General features: G+C 41.3%; 1 protein-coding gene across 9 annotated transcripts in view; it reads left to right on the top strand.

Moving 5' to 3' along the window:
- The window catches only part of CDKAL1 (CDK5 regulatory subunit associated protein 1 like 1), a 611046-nt gene extending 595305 nt beyond the window's left edge, over positions 1-15741 (top strand). For all 9 annotated transcript variants that reach the window (XM_046640830.1, XM_046640826.1, XM_046640831.1 and 6 more), the window contains exon 16: positions 13284-15741. In XM_046640830.1, the coding sequence (XP_046496786.1) occupies positions 13284-13475 (192 nt within the window). In that variant the 3' untranslated portion in view covers positions 13476-15741. The remainder of the gene's footprint in view (positions 1-13283) is intronic.
- The last annotated feature ends 3659 nt before the right edge of the window (positions 15742-19400 follow it).

The raw sequence follows: 19400 nt of genomic DNA, 5'->3' as shown, positions 1-19400 counted from the left end.
ACTGTCTTCTAAAATTTTTTTGGTTTTGCCATTCCCAAGTAAGTAATCAGTCTACCTGAAATTGATTTTTAAGCATGGTAGATAGGGGTCAAATTTCATTGTTTTATGTGTGTATAATCGGGTGTTCCAGAAAATTTTATTGAAAGTCCATCTTTCCTACTGGTCTCCAATGCCTCTGTTATTCATCATGTTTCAACATATGTGTGAATCGGTTTCTAGCCCTCTACCTGGCATCTTTTTTATATTAGTTATCTGTTACTATGTAACAAATTACCTGAAAATTTAGCAGCATAAAACAATAAACATTTATTATCCCAGAGCTTCTGTGGATCAGAAATCTGGGCACAACTTAGCTGGGTGCCTCTGACTCAATACCTGTTAGGAGGCTGCAGTCAAGATGTCAGCTAGGAGTGCAGTCTCATCTGAAGGGTCAGCTATGGGAGGATCTGCTTCTCTAGTTCACCTGTGTGGTAATGACAGGATTCAGTTCTTCATGTGTGGTAGATTAAGGTCTTAGTCCTTTTTGGCTGTTGGTCAGAGGTCTCCCTCAGTTCCTTCTCATGTGGGCTTCTGCATAGGGCAACTCTCAGCATGGTAGCTGACTTCCCTCAGAACAGGGAAGCAGAGAGAGTGAGAAACGTGGAAGCCACAGTTTTTTGTAACCTGATTTCAGAAGTGACATCCCATCATTTATGTCAAGTGTTATTAATGAGAAACAAGTCAGTAAGCTCAGCCCATAGTCAAGGGGAAAGTGTTACACAAGGATGTGAATACCAGGAGGTAAGGATCATTGAGGGCCATTTTAGAGGCTGCCTGCTATGCTTTTATAGTGATATAAATAATTAAATTTCTTAATCTTCTCCATTATTTTAAGTGACTTTTGATAGGATCATTATTTTTTACTTTTTAAAAATTACCCATATTCGAAATAGAAAGGGAAAAGGGGCATGCCTTGGAATGGATTTTTAGAGGAACACATAATGGACCTTTGAAAGTGAGAGGAAAATAGATAGAAATGTGAGCGTTCTTCAGATGGCTGAGTTTAATGTAATTATAGTAAGAATGTACCATGTAATTTTTCTTAGCTAGTTTATCTGAATTTTCCAAGCTGAATAACCATCCTGGTCATCTATAGGAAACATTTTACATGTTAGCTCATCATTTATGAGACTCTGAGATAGAACAAAGCACCTGCCGTCTCCTTTATTCATTTTATGCAGTTCATGGAGCTCAATGATGCTGAAACCATATTTCCAGTGTCACTGAAAATGATACTTAGAACAGGATGAGAGGGTTGCGTTGTAATGGCAGTTAACATCACACATGGCTGCTTTTTCCTTTAAAACACAAACATCCTCCAACACGTTCTCATGGTTACCTAGTTGGAAGAAATCCTTAGGAGTAATTATTTTGAGTTGAATTGATTACTTGAAGATTAACTTTAATACACCCAATTGTTATGTTCATCAGCATCCTAGTTCACAGCTTCCTGTTTACACTCCGTGGAATGAGGATGGTTTGGGTTGTGGTTGAAGAGATTATCAAAAAAACTTCATCATCAGTAAAGCATCTTGACCCACTTCACTTTTTCTTTCTTCAGCTTTGCCACACCTGTGGAGCAGCTTTAGTTTGTATTATTTATCTCCAGCCAATATTTGGAATAGATGAGTTCAGATTTCTGCCACTATCATGAACATTGTGATTACAGACTCCATAGTTCTAAGTGAGCCTCTTGGTCCTTCTTTATTTCATGTGCCTGTGTGTGTGTATACTTGTCTATACATCTGTGGCTGATATTTAGTTAGCAGAAGAGAGACTTACATAAGTTCTAGATTTCCAAACTTTGACACAGTAAATAAATAACTTGGGTTTTCCTTAATTTTGGCTAGTAAGAAAACCTTTTCTGTGTGCCTTCTCTTTGGAGGAAAAAATTTAAATAAGAATGAAGAAGTAAAAAGAAATGGATCTCCAGTTAAGATGCCATACTTCTGATAACATACCTTTTAGCAAAGCTTGGGCAACCTCTCAAGCTTTTTTTAGAACTAAAAAGGTTCTAAAAAAGCTTTTCGTAGAACTCAAGAGTTTATGTACAAACAAATGACAATACATTACTATAGGCAAAGATTTTTATACCGTTGTTAATTCTAGATCAAATTCTTCCACCCTACACTCCACCTGCTTATTTTGGTAAATGTAACAAGCCAAAAATGAGGAAAGTGCAAGCCATTTGAATGGATATTTGGTGCTATGTTAAAGAAAGATTAAGAAGGTTAAAAAAGATGAAGGTATTCAGATAGAAGGCCACACCTGGGTGGTGGAGAACGCCTTACAGAGACTGAGCAGCCACCTCTGTTCATTCTTTGTCATCAGGAACTAATCCAGCAGTTTGCATCCGGTATGTTTACATTAAGAAGCGCTTCCTTAAGTTTATATTTTTGAGGATTAAAATGCAATTATGATAGAAACAGGTTTCAGATATGGAGATAATTTTGTATTCAAAGCAAACTTTACAAAATCGGGAGATTTTGAGGTTCTTTTCTGATAGTATACTGCACTGCATAATGTATATTTTAACATAATTTCCTTGCATTGATCACATATTTGGTTTCGATAGGTTTTCCGCATAGGCCATATGTTCAGGCTCGGATGTTAAAAAAAAAAAATTCTAAACTCTAAGTTATCTTGAGTTACAAGCTATCAAACGATTTTTTCTTCATCCCTGTTTGCTTCCACTATAAGCTCTAAAAGTGTCTTGGAGGCATGAGAAAAATTTACACATAGGAAATATTGTGAATCCATTAAAAAGTTCAGAGCTTAAGAGTTGTTTTCACATCACTTGAGTCGGATGAATTGTGATCTTACAGAAAATAATGTTTAGGTAAGTGGTGGATGCCGAGCTTTGGTTTTTGATATGATCATCTCTTTCTTTCATTTGGCACAACTCAAGTCAGAGATTTGGGCATCCTGAAAGAGAGGGATCACCACGACCATGCAGGGGGGCACATCAGATGTGTTCCTTGGGTGGACGTCAAGGCAAAATTAATTCAGAATATAATCTGAAATGCATTTGATCATACGGTAGATAGTTTAATAATTTATGTTTGGGCTTATTAGCAACGGCTTGTGTTTACTCTTCTGTCACCAAAATAAGATAAAAAAACCAGGATTATAGTGATTTTTAGGTGTGTGTATATTTCAGTTTAAAATTTTTTCTTTGCAATTTTAATGACCTAATAGCAATTATACATTTGAGGTGAGAGGAGGAGGGAAAAATTACATATGAATTATGGCTGATTTAGAATTGCTCGTGCCCAAATGTGATAAAAGGCTGACAGTACTGTGCTGTCATGTGTAACTCTGAGGCAGAGGTTTTAAAATGTAAATGTTCTCCCTGAATAAATGAAAAGGCATAATTGATTCCAAGTTTAATTTGTTGATCCTATTCCATGTGGGTGTACCTATAATGCTAATGGACTATGCATATAACATTTTTAGACTTTAAGAACTAGAAAATACTAATATCTCTGGTTTGGAGATAATTGGGCACTCCTAATTATACGATATGAAGATGTTCCCAATTTGAGGAATGTCTAGAAGAAGAGTGGAGAAAGGTAACTTGGCACCCTTAATCGGCTGTATGTCCTAGTATCTGGTAATGACATGAAGCATAGGGACGAGGTTGTCTGTCATCCCAAGGAAGGGAGCTGGCACGTGAAATGCCATTACAGGGCCCTGGCAACACCTGCAGGTGTCAGGGACAGAAGAACTCATTTAGAAGCTGCACTGCAAGATGGGAAGACAGGTGGCAACTCTCTTACAGGGATATCTTTTATTTGAGCAGAACCATACCAACTGTTCCTCATTAAAACACATTTTGCAACATGTTCTAATGTGAGCAGATCAAGTATGTGTGCATGTGGGCGCCTGCCTGTGTATTCAGAGAAAACCCAGCATTATGCCATCTACAGGTCACATTTACAAAGTCTCGACATGGCTCAGAACTGCAAGACTGGTAGCGTGAAATGTCTCTGCGTGACCTGAGGGTGGCTTTCCTGGAATGGCCTCTGTAGGGAAACACAAAATAACACCATCACCTCCATGAGATGCAGTGGCAAGTAAAGTGGATGAAGTCTGTTTGGTGAGAATCCTGATCCTGATAATCATTTTAAAATTATGCAGTGCCGTGGTGTTTCTCATTTCTTTATATTGCATTTATAGATGCATCTCTGGTACGTCACTACCAAGGCTGAACTTAGTATGACTAAAGCCAAGCCTCTTATCTGCCTCACCCTCTCTACCTACCCTCTAAATTGGACGAGTACTTAAAATTGGGATTAACTCATGTTAATGCCTTCCCTGGGAAGTTGGGAGGACTAAAAGGGAGAATGCATTTAAGTACTTAGAGTGAACATTCCATAAATATTGCTGCTTCTACTTAGTATTTTTGCTTAGAGCCTGTCCTCCACCATTCTTGCTAGGTCCTTATGCTTCTGGTTCTGTGGCTGTATCACAGATTACAATTTATAAACATTCCTGCTGAGAAGGAGGAGAAACTGTGAGGAAGGCCTCTGAAGGGCATGTCTTCCTTCCATTGGAAGGCCAAGCCCATCCAGGTCCCAAGAAAAGAATACTTGCAACTGTATGAAAATATAAAGATAGAATTCAAAGGAACAAGTAGAGATGCAAATCTCCCTTCAGAGAACATTGAGTGTCTACCTCCTAGGTCCCCTCTCCTTTAGGTCCCTATTTCTTTTGGCTGAAAGAGCTATGAGTGGGACAAATATCGGTGGCCCTGGAGGCCCAGTTTCTTTCAAGCAGCTGGCTTGGTAGGTCTGCGTTAGCTCAAAGGAAGGAAAAGGCGGTAGCAGAGGCTGAGCCTGGAAGGCCCCTGCCTTCCTCCACCAGGACGCTTCATGGCCAGCCAGGCATGCAGTCCCCAGGAGGCGCCCTGTGCCCCTTTCCCTGTAAACGTGTAGAGCGATAGGCTTCTGTTGCAGTGTGTTCTCTGGTGCAGCTAGTTCAGCTCTGCCTGAACTGAGCACATCTTCTGCTGGGATAATGAGAACTTGGGGGTTCAGATATGCCATGAGCGGTACGCACAATATTGCCCTGCCCACCACCACCACAAAATGCCCACATCCTATTCCCAGGAACCTGCAAATGTGGTACCTTTCATGGCAAAAGGGACTTCAGGGATGTGATCAAGTTACAGATCTTGAGATGGGGAGATTATCTTGGGTTATCCAGCTGGGTCCACTGTAAATCATAAGGGTCCTTCTAAAAAAAGCCTGTGCTACTGGCTTTGACAATGGAGGAAACGGCCACAAGCCAACGGATGCAGGCAGCCTCTAAAAGCTAGGCAAGGAAACAGTCTCCCCTAGACCTGCCGAAAAAGAATGCAGCCCTGCCGTCACCTTGATTTTAGAATTTCTGATTTCCAGGATTATAAGAGAATAAATTTGTATTAAGATCTGAGGTTTTTGGTGATTTATTAAAGTAGCAGTAGGAAACTCATATACCATGCTACTTCTCTGCTGCTAGGTTTTTTCCCCAACGATGCTGTTGTATTTATACTGTGTATTGTTGATGGTGTTTGACTCGACATCCTATTTACCTGACAATCTAATAAGAAAAACAAGAATTGGTACATGGCAATTCATATGGAAAGACTATTTGTACCCATATAAAACCTAAATATATAGTACTAAGGAGCAAGTAGAAATGCAAATATTCTTTCAGCTGACGCTGTCCCCCCCTCGGTGCCAGGCATTGGGCATACACTGGAGAGTCAGGTCAGCCCTGCTCTGGTCTAATTTTTCATTTAATTCTATTATTTCCTTGTTGATTTTCTGTCTGGATGTTCTGTCCATTGGTGTTAATGGTGTGTTGAGGTCCCCTACTATTATTGTATTGTCGTTGATGTCTTCTTTTAGTTCTATTAAGAGTTGCTTTACAAATTTTGGTGCTCCTGTGTTGGGTGCGTATATATTTATAAGTGTTATGTCTTCTTGGTGGAGAGAGGTCAGCCCTGCTCTGAAAGAACACACACAGCATCACATAGGAGTAGACAGGCTATTCACTACCCTTGACAAGCGCTTGATGAGGGCCAGCCAACAGAACGCGCAGCCTGCAGAGCGGGGCACCTAACCTGTCTGGGGCTGCACACTGGTTGAGGCCTGAGAAAATGAGGAGGCCTGGCATGGAGAATGGGTAGAGGAAAGATGGTTGTTTCAGGCAAGGTGCAGAGCAAGGGCAGAAAGGTTTTATGTAAAGTTGTGGGATTTCCAGTGACTTTTTTCTTGGGTTTTTTTTTTTTGTTAGTTTCCTATTAGATAGTGAAGAAAAAGTCAATTTAAAAATAGGCGCCTGGCACATCTGATGGTTGAATCCATCTTCACAAATTGTGGAATCCAAGTTTCTCTTGTTATATGGGATGATTCTAGTTAAGAGCCTTTCCAGAAGGCTCCCTCTGCAGATTGAGCCCAGGAAGTAAGGGACAGTGACTTCACTCAGCTTCTCGCTCATGGGTTCGTGCTTATGAGGATGCTATCCAGCACAGGACGTCCTCATCTCTGGACTGTTGATAAGGGCTGTGGGAGGCTCTGGCCTTCTCTGTTTTCCAATCCACGCTCCTGCAGTGTAACACAATAGTAGCCCTTTATTTAAACATGTATTCCAGGCATTCTGCTTGGACTCCAGGCATATTATCTCTAACCCTTTCAACAACATCTTAAGGTGGATCTTGTTATCCCTACTCCACAGAAGAGGTAATGAGGCTTAGAGAGCTTAAGCCACTTGCCCAAGGTCACACAGCAGATAAATGTCTGAACTTGGCTTCAGTTTTTGGTCTGCCAGATTTGAAACCCGCACTAGTTCATTATACCATGTGCCTCCTGATGATGTGTATAAGGAACAAAAACAGCTTAAATCAGCTAATCATATTTGAAAAGCAAATGAAAAAGTGACTTTGTAATTTTACAAGAGATTGTCTCAGGCAGTTTGCATATTCCATTGGAACCACAAAATACCATGGAATATTTTCATCTTAATTGAGTTTTAAATGTTCAAGACACTTAATATACATTTCATTTGATCCTCATAACAACCCCATGATGTGCAAATACTAACAGTATCTCCATTTTACATGTGATTTGTATGGAGACAAAAAGAGGATAAATCATTTGCCCAAGAATCCTCAGCTGGAGCTGGGATTAGAGCTGCTACTGGAACTGGGCTCCTTTGTCCTCAGGGCATTAAATGTGCTCAGGTTAAAGGCCTCTTTCCTTTCCCAATGATATACATGTAACTGCTAGAGGAGGGGGAAATAATTAAAGATAGATGAGTGTTACCATCTTTGTTTGTCTTTTTTTCTTTTTTTTTTTTTTTGAGGTAACATTGGTTTATAACATTATATAAATTTCAGATGTACATCATTGTATTTCGATTTCTGTGTAGACTACATCATGTTCACCAACCAAAGTCTAATTGCCATCTGTCACCGTCCACATGTGCCCTTTTACCCCTTTCGCCCTCCCCTCGCCCCCCTTCCTCTCTGGTAACTGCTAATCTGTTCTCTGTGTCTATATGTGTATTTGTTGTTATTATTTTTTATCTTCCACATATGAGTGAAATCACAGGGTATTTGGGTTTCTCTGTCTGACTTATATTGCTTAGCATAATACTGTCAAATTCCATCCACATTGTTACAAATGGCAAGACTTCATCTTGTTTATGGCTGAGTAGTATTCCATTCTGATCCCTAAAGTTTCTGAACATTAAGTTGTTTTTGTTTTGAGTGTTTCTTTTTTTTTGGTATATATATTTGTTCTACTTTAACAGGTTTACTACACTAATAGGATTTGATAAGCTATACTTTTCAAATTAGTAGAATGTGTTTAAGAACTAGCAAGTAAATATATTTAGAAATTATTAATAATTATTAACAATAATAATATTGTAATATTAATATATAATATATTGATATAATTATAATAATATATGATATATAATAATAATAATAATAATTGTTGTTATTAATTAAGTGAGATTTACAAGGAGGAAAAAAGCCCATCTTAAAGTTAATGTTCTCTCAGTGTGTCCTTCATCTGCCATAACTGGATAAATACATGGATCCTTTTGATTGAACAAAGGTCATATCTTGCCTTGTTTCACATTTCTGTCTGTTTTGAAAAAGGCATTTCTAAATGGAATTTGATTCCTTAAAAATTGTAAATCTGAGAGTTGACATTTGGTTAGTTTTAGTAAACAATAAAATTTCTCATATTTGGTGTGTGATAGAGATGCAAGTGCATCTTGAATTTCAGGGATTAATAACTTTGATAATGTTTGATAATGTTTAAGAGGTTTAGGGAAGGTTCAAGCCTTCTGTTTACTTTCCAGAACTATCAACCATACTAAGTTTTTCTCTAAAGTCAATGATATCGTTCTGTGTGTGTGTATGTAAACTTTTATCTTACTATTGATTATTTGTCATCACTTCATGTATAAGCAGTTTTTATTTTCATTACATTATAGAAATGTAATTTCTTTATGAAATTACTTTCTGTTGTTGAATACTGCTTCTAACTGTGTGGAAATCTGCTGTAGTTGTACATTTCGCTGTTTGAGCATCTTGGGCTTTATGAGAAAGTCCTTTTATTTTCTGTGTTTCTAAATTACTTTTCCGTCAGTATCACAGTGGTAGTGACAGCTGAAATGTACAAAGTTAGCTGCCTACTGATTACTCTGTCATCTGAGAAACTTTTTTTCCATCTTATATTTAAAAACATGTCATCAGACTCCTTTAATCAAGATCTCGACTTGGTAAAAGGTGAGGATAATAAAAGCACAGCGTGGTGGAGACAAGCTACCCGTTCCCTCTCCCGCTCTGTTGTCAGGCTCCCACCTTGATCTTAGGGGCAGAGTGGCAGGTCAGGTGGGCCGCTCGCGGCTGCATGTGCAAGCTGCTGCTCCCCATGAGATTCTGTGATGTAGGCTTGTCCACTAGGAACAGGAGGGCGGCTCAGCGCCAAAATACTTTCTATGTGTCAGTTACGTTCACAGGTTTTTGAGGTGTTTGAGGGGAGGAGGGGAAAAAGTAATACCCAAGGAAGAATGACTAAGTCGATTGCAACCAACAATAATCCACTATGGTAGTTTAATAGGTAACTTTTATATTTTGAGCAAAATTTTATGGCAAATAACTTGGAAGAAAGAGAAGAAATTTTGTGAAACTGTCATCAAAAGTCAAAGGATTGGGGCCGGCCTGGTGGCACAGCAGTTAAGTTCACACTTTCTGCTTGGTAGCCTGGGGTTCACTGGTTCGGATTCCCGGTGTGGACCTATGCACCTCTTGGCAAGCCATGCTGTGGTAGGCGTCCCACATATAAAGTAGGGGAAGATGGGCACAGATGTTAGCTCAGGGCCAGTCTTCCTCAGCAAAAAAGGGAAGATTGGTGGCAGATGTTAGTTTAGGGCTAATCTTCCTCAAGAAAAAAAAAAGTCAAAGAACTTTTTTCAGGCTGAGAGGACAGTCATGTTACCTGTGCTGCAGTTTTGTGAAGCCGCATGTATTATAAACTCAACCAAATGCTTTACGCTTTAGGACTCACTAGTCCTGCCTGGGTCAGCCTGACCCCTGGCCTGGCATCACTGATCACTGAATGACAGCTTCTTGAACTGCAGGCACAGAACCAAGGTCCAGCATTCAGAACTGTGGGTGGAACAGAGGGGGATTTTTTCCTGAAGTTAATACAGCTTACGTTTCAGGGCCTCTCACTTTGAGGGGCTTCTTCCAAGGCCCTCTACCTCAAATAATTTTGTATTCATATTTATTTTTCTTAAAGAGAAAGCTTCAGGCCCCGTGATATCTGGATCCACTCCTGGGTGAGGCTGTCTGTGAACCTCCTGAAATAGAATGCAGAAGTATGAGTGGGGCTGTGTGTGTATGCACGTGGGCACCTCCGCATTTTTCTGGGGAACAGTCTGTGGTCTTCATTGGCTTCTCAAAAAGGTTGAACTCAGGCAGGGGAGAAATTAATCAGCCTCTTCGTTCTGGTCTTGAAAACCCAAACTAAAGAAGTGATGGTTTAATTGCTAGAGGCAACAGCTCATGACTCATGTAGGATGGTGCCATGAATATATCACAGGACACATTGATCGCCAGAGACATAGATAAGCATGTTTTTGACTGGTTACATCTCATCTGGAATACACACCCTCATATTCATTCACTCATTCATTTCTAAGTATTTACTGAGTACCTGCTCAAGACCTGCAGCTGTGCAGGTACCAAGAACCCAGAGAGGAATTAGGCAGCGTCACTGCTTTTGAAGAACTCACATGGCTTCTGTCATTTCAGCTGAAAAAGGAGCACATTCTTTCCCAAGGTTGCCATATCTGTATGAGTGCTGTCCTTAAGACCTTGAAACTATTTTTAATCGGTCAAAATGAAGGCTGGTTAACGTATTCCCAGCTCTAAAATATACACAGAAAGCCCGTCTCGCAAGAGAGCAGTTTCCTAGGGCGGGGGCACGTTGGGTGCACCACTGAGCTCCAAGCCATTGTCCCCTCCGCTGTGGGGAGGACGTCCAGCTGTGTGCCTCCTTGTTGAGGGTTCCCAGTGCAGGGACACCAGCAGGATGTCGGCCCAGATACCTGAGGAGCACAGAAATAAATAATGGTTTGGCTGCTGCTGAGGTTGAGAGATTTATTTTTGCAGCTAACAGCTTTATTAATTTTGCAATTAGTGTCCTACAGTCAAAGCAAGAATTCTTTCACATCTATCGGTGGAAATTGGGCTGTGGAAGTTATTTCCATTTCCCCAATCCTACTCTTTGTCCCTCTCATTTCCTACTCACCTGCACTCAAATCCTGTTGATGCTACATCGTCTCGTGTTCCCTCCTTTCCATGCGTCTGCCGTCATCCTCACATAGGTCCTCACCATCTCCCGCCTCATCTGTCACCACAACGTGCCACTGGATTCTCTACCCCCATTCTCTGCCCTGCCCTCAATCCCCCTACCCATTCCTGCCAGCGTCACCTTCTGTAAAGCGCAGTTCCAGGGTTCTGTGTGGTGAGCCGCAAGTCCCCACTTCTCACACACAGGCCCAAGGTGTCACCAGGAGATTGTTAGAGTGCTTGCAAGGGAAGAAGAAGAAAAGTAAAATGGTCGTTCAGAGGCGTTTCGTGCTGCCGTGGATTTCTGGTTCTTACACAGATGTGCCTTACGCTGCGCTGCCTCTGGTTGCCCCTCCTGCCCCACGTTGCTCCTTCCATCCAGTGTTCCCCTTCCCCACACCCACCTCCACCTCTCAAAACGTTGCTCACGATTCACCACAGGAGGCACTGATTCTAAAGCCTGAACAACAGGTGGAAATCCTCTATAATGGAACCGAAGTTACGCTTTGAAACACTGGAACCACCGTGAGAGTAGCCGCGTGCTGCCTGTCCGCTCCTCCTCACACCTGCTAAAAAGCATCTGGGAACAGAGACCACCTAAAAAGGAGTGCAGCCATGTCACCCAGCTCCTCATGCTCCACCCAAGCAGGATTTCCCAACTTTGTCCATGTGTGGCTCACAGGGAAAATGAAAGTGGTTATATGGCAGGGTAAATGGAGGTGGCTGCATGTGGGGAAGGGTCCTTCTAGCTACCCAGACTCAGGGTCCCCCTGAGAGTTGGGGGCAGTGCTCCTGCAACAGTGCTCCAGCTGAGAATCTCTGTCATTCTTCCTTCTCTGAGTAGATATGGTTGTATCTCTAAACGTTAGATACATTTGTGATATGACTCAGCTCTACATAAATTCTACCCTTCATGAATTCTGCCTTGATTCTCCATAAACACTGTTTATCTCTCATAGAGTTTGTGTATGTTCTGGAAAATCATGAACTTGGTCTGACCCTTCAAAGAAAGGAATTGTGACTTATACCAAACTTGGGGCCACCTGGCCCAGGGTGGGTGTTTGAATGTGCCTGTGTTGAAGGAGCAAGAAAATTATAGCTCCTTACATCACACTAAAAAGCTTCTGCACAGCAAAGGAAATCACCAACAACATGAAAAGGCAACCTACCAAATGGGAGAAAATATTTGCAGATCATGTATCTGACATCTGATAAGGGGTTAATACACAAAACATATGAAGAACTCATACAACTCAACAGCAAAAAACAAACTGATTGAAAAATTGGCAGAGGATCTGAATAGACATTTTACCAAAGATAACATGCAATGGCCAACAGGTACATGAAAAGATGCTCAACATCACTAATCATCAGGGAAATGCAAATCAAAACCACCCTGAGATATCACCTCACACCTGTTAGAATGGCTATTATCAAAAAGATAAGAAATAACACGTGTTGGCAAGGATGTGGAGAAAAGAACCCTCATACACTGTTACTAGGAATGTAAATTGGTGCAGCCATTATGGAAAGCAGTATGGAGTTTACTAAAAAAAATTAAAATAGAACTACCATGCGATCCAACAATTCCACTTTTGAGTATTTATCCAAAGGAAATGAAAACACTGAGTCGAACATACCTACACCCTGTATTCTTTGCAGCAGCATCTGCAGTAGCTGAGACGTGGAAGCAACCTGTGTCCATCCATGGATCGGATAAAGAGGATTTGACGTGTATATACACACACACAAACACACACACAGTGGAATATTATTCAGCTGTTAAAAAAAAAAGAAGTCTTGCCATCTGCAACAACATGGATGGACCTTGAAGGTATTAGGCTAAATGAAGTAAGTCAGAGAAAGACAAATACCATATGATCTCACTTATATGTGACATCTAAAAAATAAAATGCACAGATGCAGAGAACAGATTGGTGGTTATCAGAGATGAGCTGGGGGGTGACAAGTGAGCAAAATGAGTGAACCTGGTCAAAAGCTGTAAACTTCCATTTATAACATAAATAAGTCCTGGGGATGTAACATACAGCATGGTGACTATAGTTAACAACACTATATTGTATATTTGAAAGTTGCTAAGAGAGTAGATCTTAAAAGCTGTCATCACAAGAAAAAAAATGTGTAACTAAATGCAGTGATGGATACTAACTAGACTTATTGAAGTAATCATTTCACAATATATGCAAACATCAAATCATTATGTTTTACACCTAAAATGAATACAATGTTATGTGCCAATTGTATCTCGATAATAAAACAAGATACCTCCTTCCAGGGACCCAGTACTTGACTGATATCACAGTAGGGCTTTGTTTGCATCTTAAAATCTTTTTTTTTTCCCTCTCTGTTTCTCTCTTTGTAGGAATTCAGAAGTAGGCTTGGAAATCACCTGACTTCAACATCCCGCCCCTCTGCTACGATTCGGCGAGGCTCGGCGAGTTCCAGAATGGTGCTACGATTGCAAAGGCTGCATCAAGACTGTGCACTGAGGATGTCTGTGGGCCTGGCTCTGTTTGCCCTTCTTTGTGCTTTTTTTGTCAAGGTCTATAATTAAAACACAACTCAATGAAGCATCTGTGAAGAAGAATACATTTCTAATTAAAATCTTCAACAAGAAAGAAGGCATCCACATCAGTTCTCAAAGGGCAGTAATTTATACGGGTCTTACTGCCTCCTCTTCAGCCACACTTTTTAATGAGGCTTACCCTGTCTCACATTGAGTTGGACCCATTGGTTATTTGACCTAAAACCTAATAACAGCTGCCATAGCATATCTTTTCAATTAAGCTCCTTTGGTTTATTTTTAGCAAGAAATGCAAGTGGTTGCATTTTCTTTTTATCTTCAAGCTTCAAGTCAGAACCTAATTGTACAGCTGTTCAGATCACCTTTCCCTGATGTGGGAAGAATTTTCAATCTTTAATAAGCATTTTTAAATGTATCTTCCTCTTTATGCTTTGGTTGGAGTCCCGATGCTACAAACATCTTATTTTTCACAGCAGATGTGTTCCTGAAAAGTTTCTATAGAAACCTATTTTTGGAACTTAAGTCCTTTTGGAATGTGCAGGGAGAGTCTGCCAATTAAAGGACTCTTGGCAACAGTTTGAGAAGTGTGAGGAATCACCCACCTCTTTAGCACCTACAAACTTTCCAAAACTGCATTTGCTAAAACAAGCTCTGCCCCTTTTCTGACATTTTTCATCGATTACATCAAATGTTTTTATGTCTCCCTGACATCTTGGCCTTTACTGAATGAATGAGTTCTTTCACAATAAAAGGAATTGGCGTAATAAGCAAGTCTTATCACTATCAGAATTAAATACAAGATATGGATTTTAGATAGAGAGAACTCAGGTGTCCTGTGGTTGCCATAGGACTTTATTCATCTTCAAATTCATACCCCTTCTCAGCTCTACTTTTTGTCTCACAATGTTTCAGCTTTTTATGTGTCTTTTAAGGTACCCAAGTTAAAATTTAATTATGTCATCAGTTGGTGAGTTAAACCCAAAACTTTAACTACATTTGTCCCAATCTTGGTATGTGCTTCTAAGCGGGACTCACATCTAAAATGTGCAGGATATGCCTGTGCCTCTTCGAGAGTCCTGCGGTGGAACGTCCCCTTGGGTGCACCCTGCACATCTCAGCAGAAAGAGGGGGAAGTGTTGGCAGAATATAGAACCCTCCCGGGCCTTCCTTTCTTGAGATACATACACAGTCATTTCTTTGTTAATAAACAGAGTGGGTTCCAGTGTGCTACTTATTTCATCAAAACCTGGCAGAAGTGAAAATACTACTTGAAGCCTAGAGTCACACTATCTAAGACATAAAAGCTTTACATCCGTAACTGGTGGGAGACAGAAAGATTTTTCTTTACTTTCTCCTTCTGACTCTTTTCCTCTCACCCCGTCATCAGTTTCTTTCTTTCCCTCTAGCTCTCTCCTTTTCACTCCTCCACTCTCCTTCCTTCATTTTCTCTTCCTGTAAGAGAATGATACACCTAGCCATCCGACATCCCCTCTGCCCTCTCACCAACCATGATGGGGATTCTCAGGGACTGTTTGGACAGAACAGGATTCTCGCCACTCTGCCCGACTGTTACTTATCTGGTTAGGCTGCAACTTCACTCTGCTCTTTGGTGCAGAAGGTTAAAAGGCCACTGCCCTGCAGCAGGGAGCAGATGATCCATGATATCAGTCACCATAGCAGTGGCAGCAGTCTGGAAATCCAGCTTGCTTTTTCCCATGACCACCTGCTAGACAGAGGAAGGAGAGAAGAGTGTGATGGACAGGAATCTGAACGGGACTGAGCCTGGGAGCCGTGGGAGCAAATGTGGTCATCAGAAGTGCTGCCACCTTTCCAGCCCCTCTCCTTCCTGCCCATAGTGTGACTGCATATCTCTCAACCCTTTGGAGTTAGGCCTGGCCATGTGACCTGCTTTGGCCAATGAAATGGGAGTGGCAGGGTCATGTCTGTCTTTGGGGCAAACATGTGCTCTTCCCACTGCTGGGGTGATTGTGGATGCACACGTCAGGAGGAAGCCTCCCTCACTCAGCCTGAGTGTCCTAGTGAGTGTGACAAGCAAAGCCCCATGCCAGCATGTGCTAGGCGTATGTCAATGAGCAAGAGAGAAATTTGGGTTAAGCCCCTGAGATTTGGGAGTTGTTAACCACAGCATAACCTAACCTCTTCTGACTCAGAGTCAGCCATGATGGGACAACTGACCTGCCGGTTGTAAACATTTTGTACCTCATATTTTCTTTCTCTGTTTGCCCTTAGTACCGAAGTTTTTTTGTATTTTGAAATGTGACCCTCTCTGCTAAAAAGGAAATGAAGAGATCTGTGTTAGGTCGTTCAGGCTGCTATAACAGAATATCATAGACTGGGTGGCTTATAAACAACAGATTTCTCAGAATTCTAGAGGCTGGGAAGTCCAAGATCAACGTCATCAGATTCAGTATTTTGTGAAGGCCCACTTCCTGGTTTGTAGATGGGGATCTTCTCGCTGCATCCTCACATGGTGGAAGGAGCAAGTGAGTTCTCTGGGTCTCTTTTATAAGGGCACTAATCCAATTCATGAGAGCTCTATCCTCATGACCTAATCACCTCCAAAGGGCCCCATCTCCCACCATTACACTGGGGATTGGGTTTCAATATACAAATTGGGGAGGGATACAAACCTTCGATCTATAGCAAGATTTTTTTCAATATTTTGGCCAATTTCTTTTCTTAAACTGTATATATGAAAACTTTCATACGTAGGAAAATGTACGTAAGTCTTAGGACAGCTTGATGAATTTTCAAAAACTGAACACACGTTGTAACCAGCACCAGCAGGCTCCCCATGCACCTTCCCAACCACTAACTCTGCCCCTCAAAGGTAACTACTATCCTTATTTCTAACATCATCGATTGGTTTTCCTGCTTATGAACTCTGTATAAATGGAATCCTATAGCATGCACTATTTTGTGTCTGCCTTCTTTTGCTCAACATTGATTGTGAGATGCATCCAGGTTGTGTATGTAGCAGTAGTCATTCAGCACTTTCATTGCTGAATAGAATTCCGTTGTATGAAAATACCACATTGTATTTATCCATTCTTCATTTGAATTGTCTCTAGGTTTTGGCTGTTATGAATAATAATGCAATAAACATGTGTTTGGTACACAAATAGAAGCATTTCTGTGGTGAACACATATCTAAAAATGAAATTGCTGAGTTGGGGCATTTGTGTATGTCCAGCTTTAGTAAACACTGCCAGAAAGTTTTCTGAAGTGATTGTACCAGTGTATGTTCCCATTAGCAGTATCCGAGAGTTTTGGATGCAATCCACTTGTTGGCATGAACTCTGCCATTCTCCTCATTATTTCTTCTCTCCGTACCTTTGAAATTCTGCAGCAGACCTTGTCTCTGCTATCTCTTGTGCATAGATCAGCCCTACTTTAGTAATATAATATATATAAAGAACATTTAGGGTGATTATTGATATGTGAGGACTTACTAGTCCCATTTTATCTTTCATTTTTGTTCCATATCTCCATTGTTTTTCGCCCCTTGTGTTTCTGTCTGCTGTTTTAGTTTGGTGATTTTTATGATGTTTTTCTCAGTTACCGATTTTTTTATGTTTTGTGTCTCTGCTCTAGATTTTCATTTTGTGGTTACCGTGAGGTTGTATACCAAATCTTGTAGATAAAATACTCCTTTTTCTGATGATAACATCTTATCTTCATTTGCCTAATCAGGTTCCATCCTTTTCCTCCTCCCCTTTTATGTTTTTGTTGTCATAAATTATCCCTTTTTATGTTGTGAGTTTATTGCCATGTTGAAGTAGCTTTAGTTATTTTAAATACTTTTGTCCCCCTTTAACCTTTATGCTATAGTTGTTTAACACCCTATTCTGTAATGGCTTTTCAATTTTCTGGGTCTATTTATTACCTTACTCAAAGTTTTGTGTACTTTGCCTTTCATTTCTGGTAGAAGAGCTTCTTTCAATATTTCTTGTAAGGTAGGTCTGGTGGTGGTGAACTTCCTCAGCTTCTGTTTGTCTAGGAAAGCCTTTATTCTACATATCTGAAGGATAGCTTTGCTGGATAGAGTATTTTTGGCTGGCAGTTTTTATCTTTCAATATTTTGAATATGTCATTCCACTCTCTCCTGGCCTGTAGAGTTTCTGTTGAAAAATCTGCTGATAACCTAATGGGAGTTTCTTTCTGGTTACTGTCCTTTTTTCTCTAGCTGTCTTTAAAATTCTCTCTTTGTCATTGACTTTTGACAATTTTAATATAATGTGTCTTGGAGAAGGTCTTTTTCATTGAGATGGTTAAGTGTTCTATTAGCTTCATGTCCTTTTATAGCCAGTTCCCTCTCCAGGTTTTATAAATTCTCAGCTATTATTTTTTTAAATAAGGTCTCTGCTCCCTTCTCCCTTTCTTCTTCTGGAATACTCATTATCCTTATGTTGCTTTTACTAGTGGAGTTGGATGTTTCTCATAGAATCCTTTCATTTTTTTAATAACTTAGTTATCTTTCATCTTCCACTGGAATTATTTCTAGAGTCCTATCTTCTAGCTTGCTAATTCTCTCTTCCATATGGTCTTCTCTATTTCCAATGCTTTCTACTACATTCTTCATCTTATCTATTGAGTTCTTCAGTTCCAGAATTTCTGTTTAGTTTTTTTTAGAGTTTCAATCTCTTTGGTAAAGTAATTCTTCTGTTATTCATTTTACTCCTGAGCTCACTGAACTGTCTTTCTGAGTTTTCTTGTAGCTCGTCAGTTTCCTCATGACAGCTATTGTGAGTTCTCTGTCAGTTAGATCACACTCTTTCATGACTTCAAGTTTGGTTTTTGGAGAATTGTCATTTTCTTTTTGTGATACCATGTTATCGCAATTTTTCACGGTGCTTGATGAGTTGTTCTTCTGCCAGTGCATTTGTAGTAGTAAACACCTTTCTTATTTAGATAAGGCTTTGGTTACTTTGATTCTGAGCTGCTTCTGGTTGTATTTGAGAGCCAGCTCTTTCCACCCTCCACTGCCTCTGCCAGAGGTGTCATCAGTGAACTCATTGTGCTGCTTGTACCTCCAAGGTTTCTAGTGCCCTGCTGCTGCCAGTGTTGCTGTGGTCACAGGTGTTGCCACTGGAGTCACTGGGCTGGCAAGTGCCTCTGCTGTTTCTGGGGTGACCTGGGTCATGAATTTTGCCACCATGGTGGAGGGTACAGGGGCAGCCAGGATCGTGGGGTGCCTCCACCACATCTGTGATTGTTGGGTTTGCAGGCACCATCTCCACAGGTAAAGGGGATGGAGTTGTGAGTGCTGCTGCAGCTGGAGGGTGCCAGGGTTGTGGGCTCCACAGCCACTGCTACCTGGTTCTCTCTGGCCTCAGGTGCCACTGTGGCCAGGGGGCCAGAGTCATGCACTGCCTCTGCTACTGCTCTCAGGTTTTCTGGGATTGCTACCACTGCCTCTGCCTGGGGCACTGGATTCATGGTTGTTGCCACTACCCAGCAGGCCAAGGTTACAGGCACTGCCACCACTGCTGCTGGGGGTGGGTGGTACTAGGGTCATGGTTGCCACCGTGGTTCCTGGAACCTCCAGTCACTGGTGCCACCGTGGTTCTTGGAGCCTCTGGTCTTGGACATAACCACAGTTCCTAGAACTTCAAGTCATGGGCACTGCTTCCACTGCCAGGGGCACTGGGGTCTTAGATGCAGCCCCCACTGCTGGGAGGACCAAGGTCACAGGCACCTCCACTGCACCCAGGGTAAAGGGAGAGGGCTGGGTCACAGGCACCACTGTGGTTCCCAGAGCATTCAGTTGCATGTGCTGCAGCAGTTCCTGGAGCCTCCGTTCATGGGTACCACCTTTGTTCCAGGAGCCTCCATTAGCGGGCATCACTGTGGTTCCTGGAGCCTTTGATTGCAGGCGCCACTGCAGTTCCTAAAGACTCTGGCCTTTGAAGCCACTGCTGTTGCTCCCCTGGT

The sequence above is a fragment of the Equus quagga genome, chromosome 15 (assembly GCF_021613505.1).
Source record: "Equus quagga isolate Etosha38 chromosome 15, UCLA_HA_Equagga_1.0, whole genome shotgun sequence".
Classification (NCBI taxonomy): Eukaryota; Metazoa; Chordata; class Mammalia; order Perissodactyla; family Equidae; genus Equus; species Equus quagga.
The sequence above is the reverse complement of the archived record's forward strand: the minus strand, read 5'-3'. Positions and strand labels throughout refer to the sequence as shown.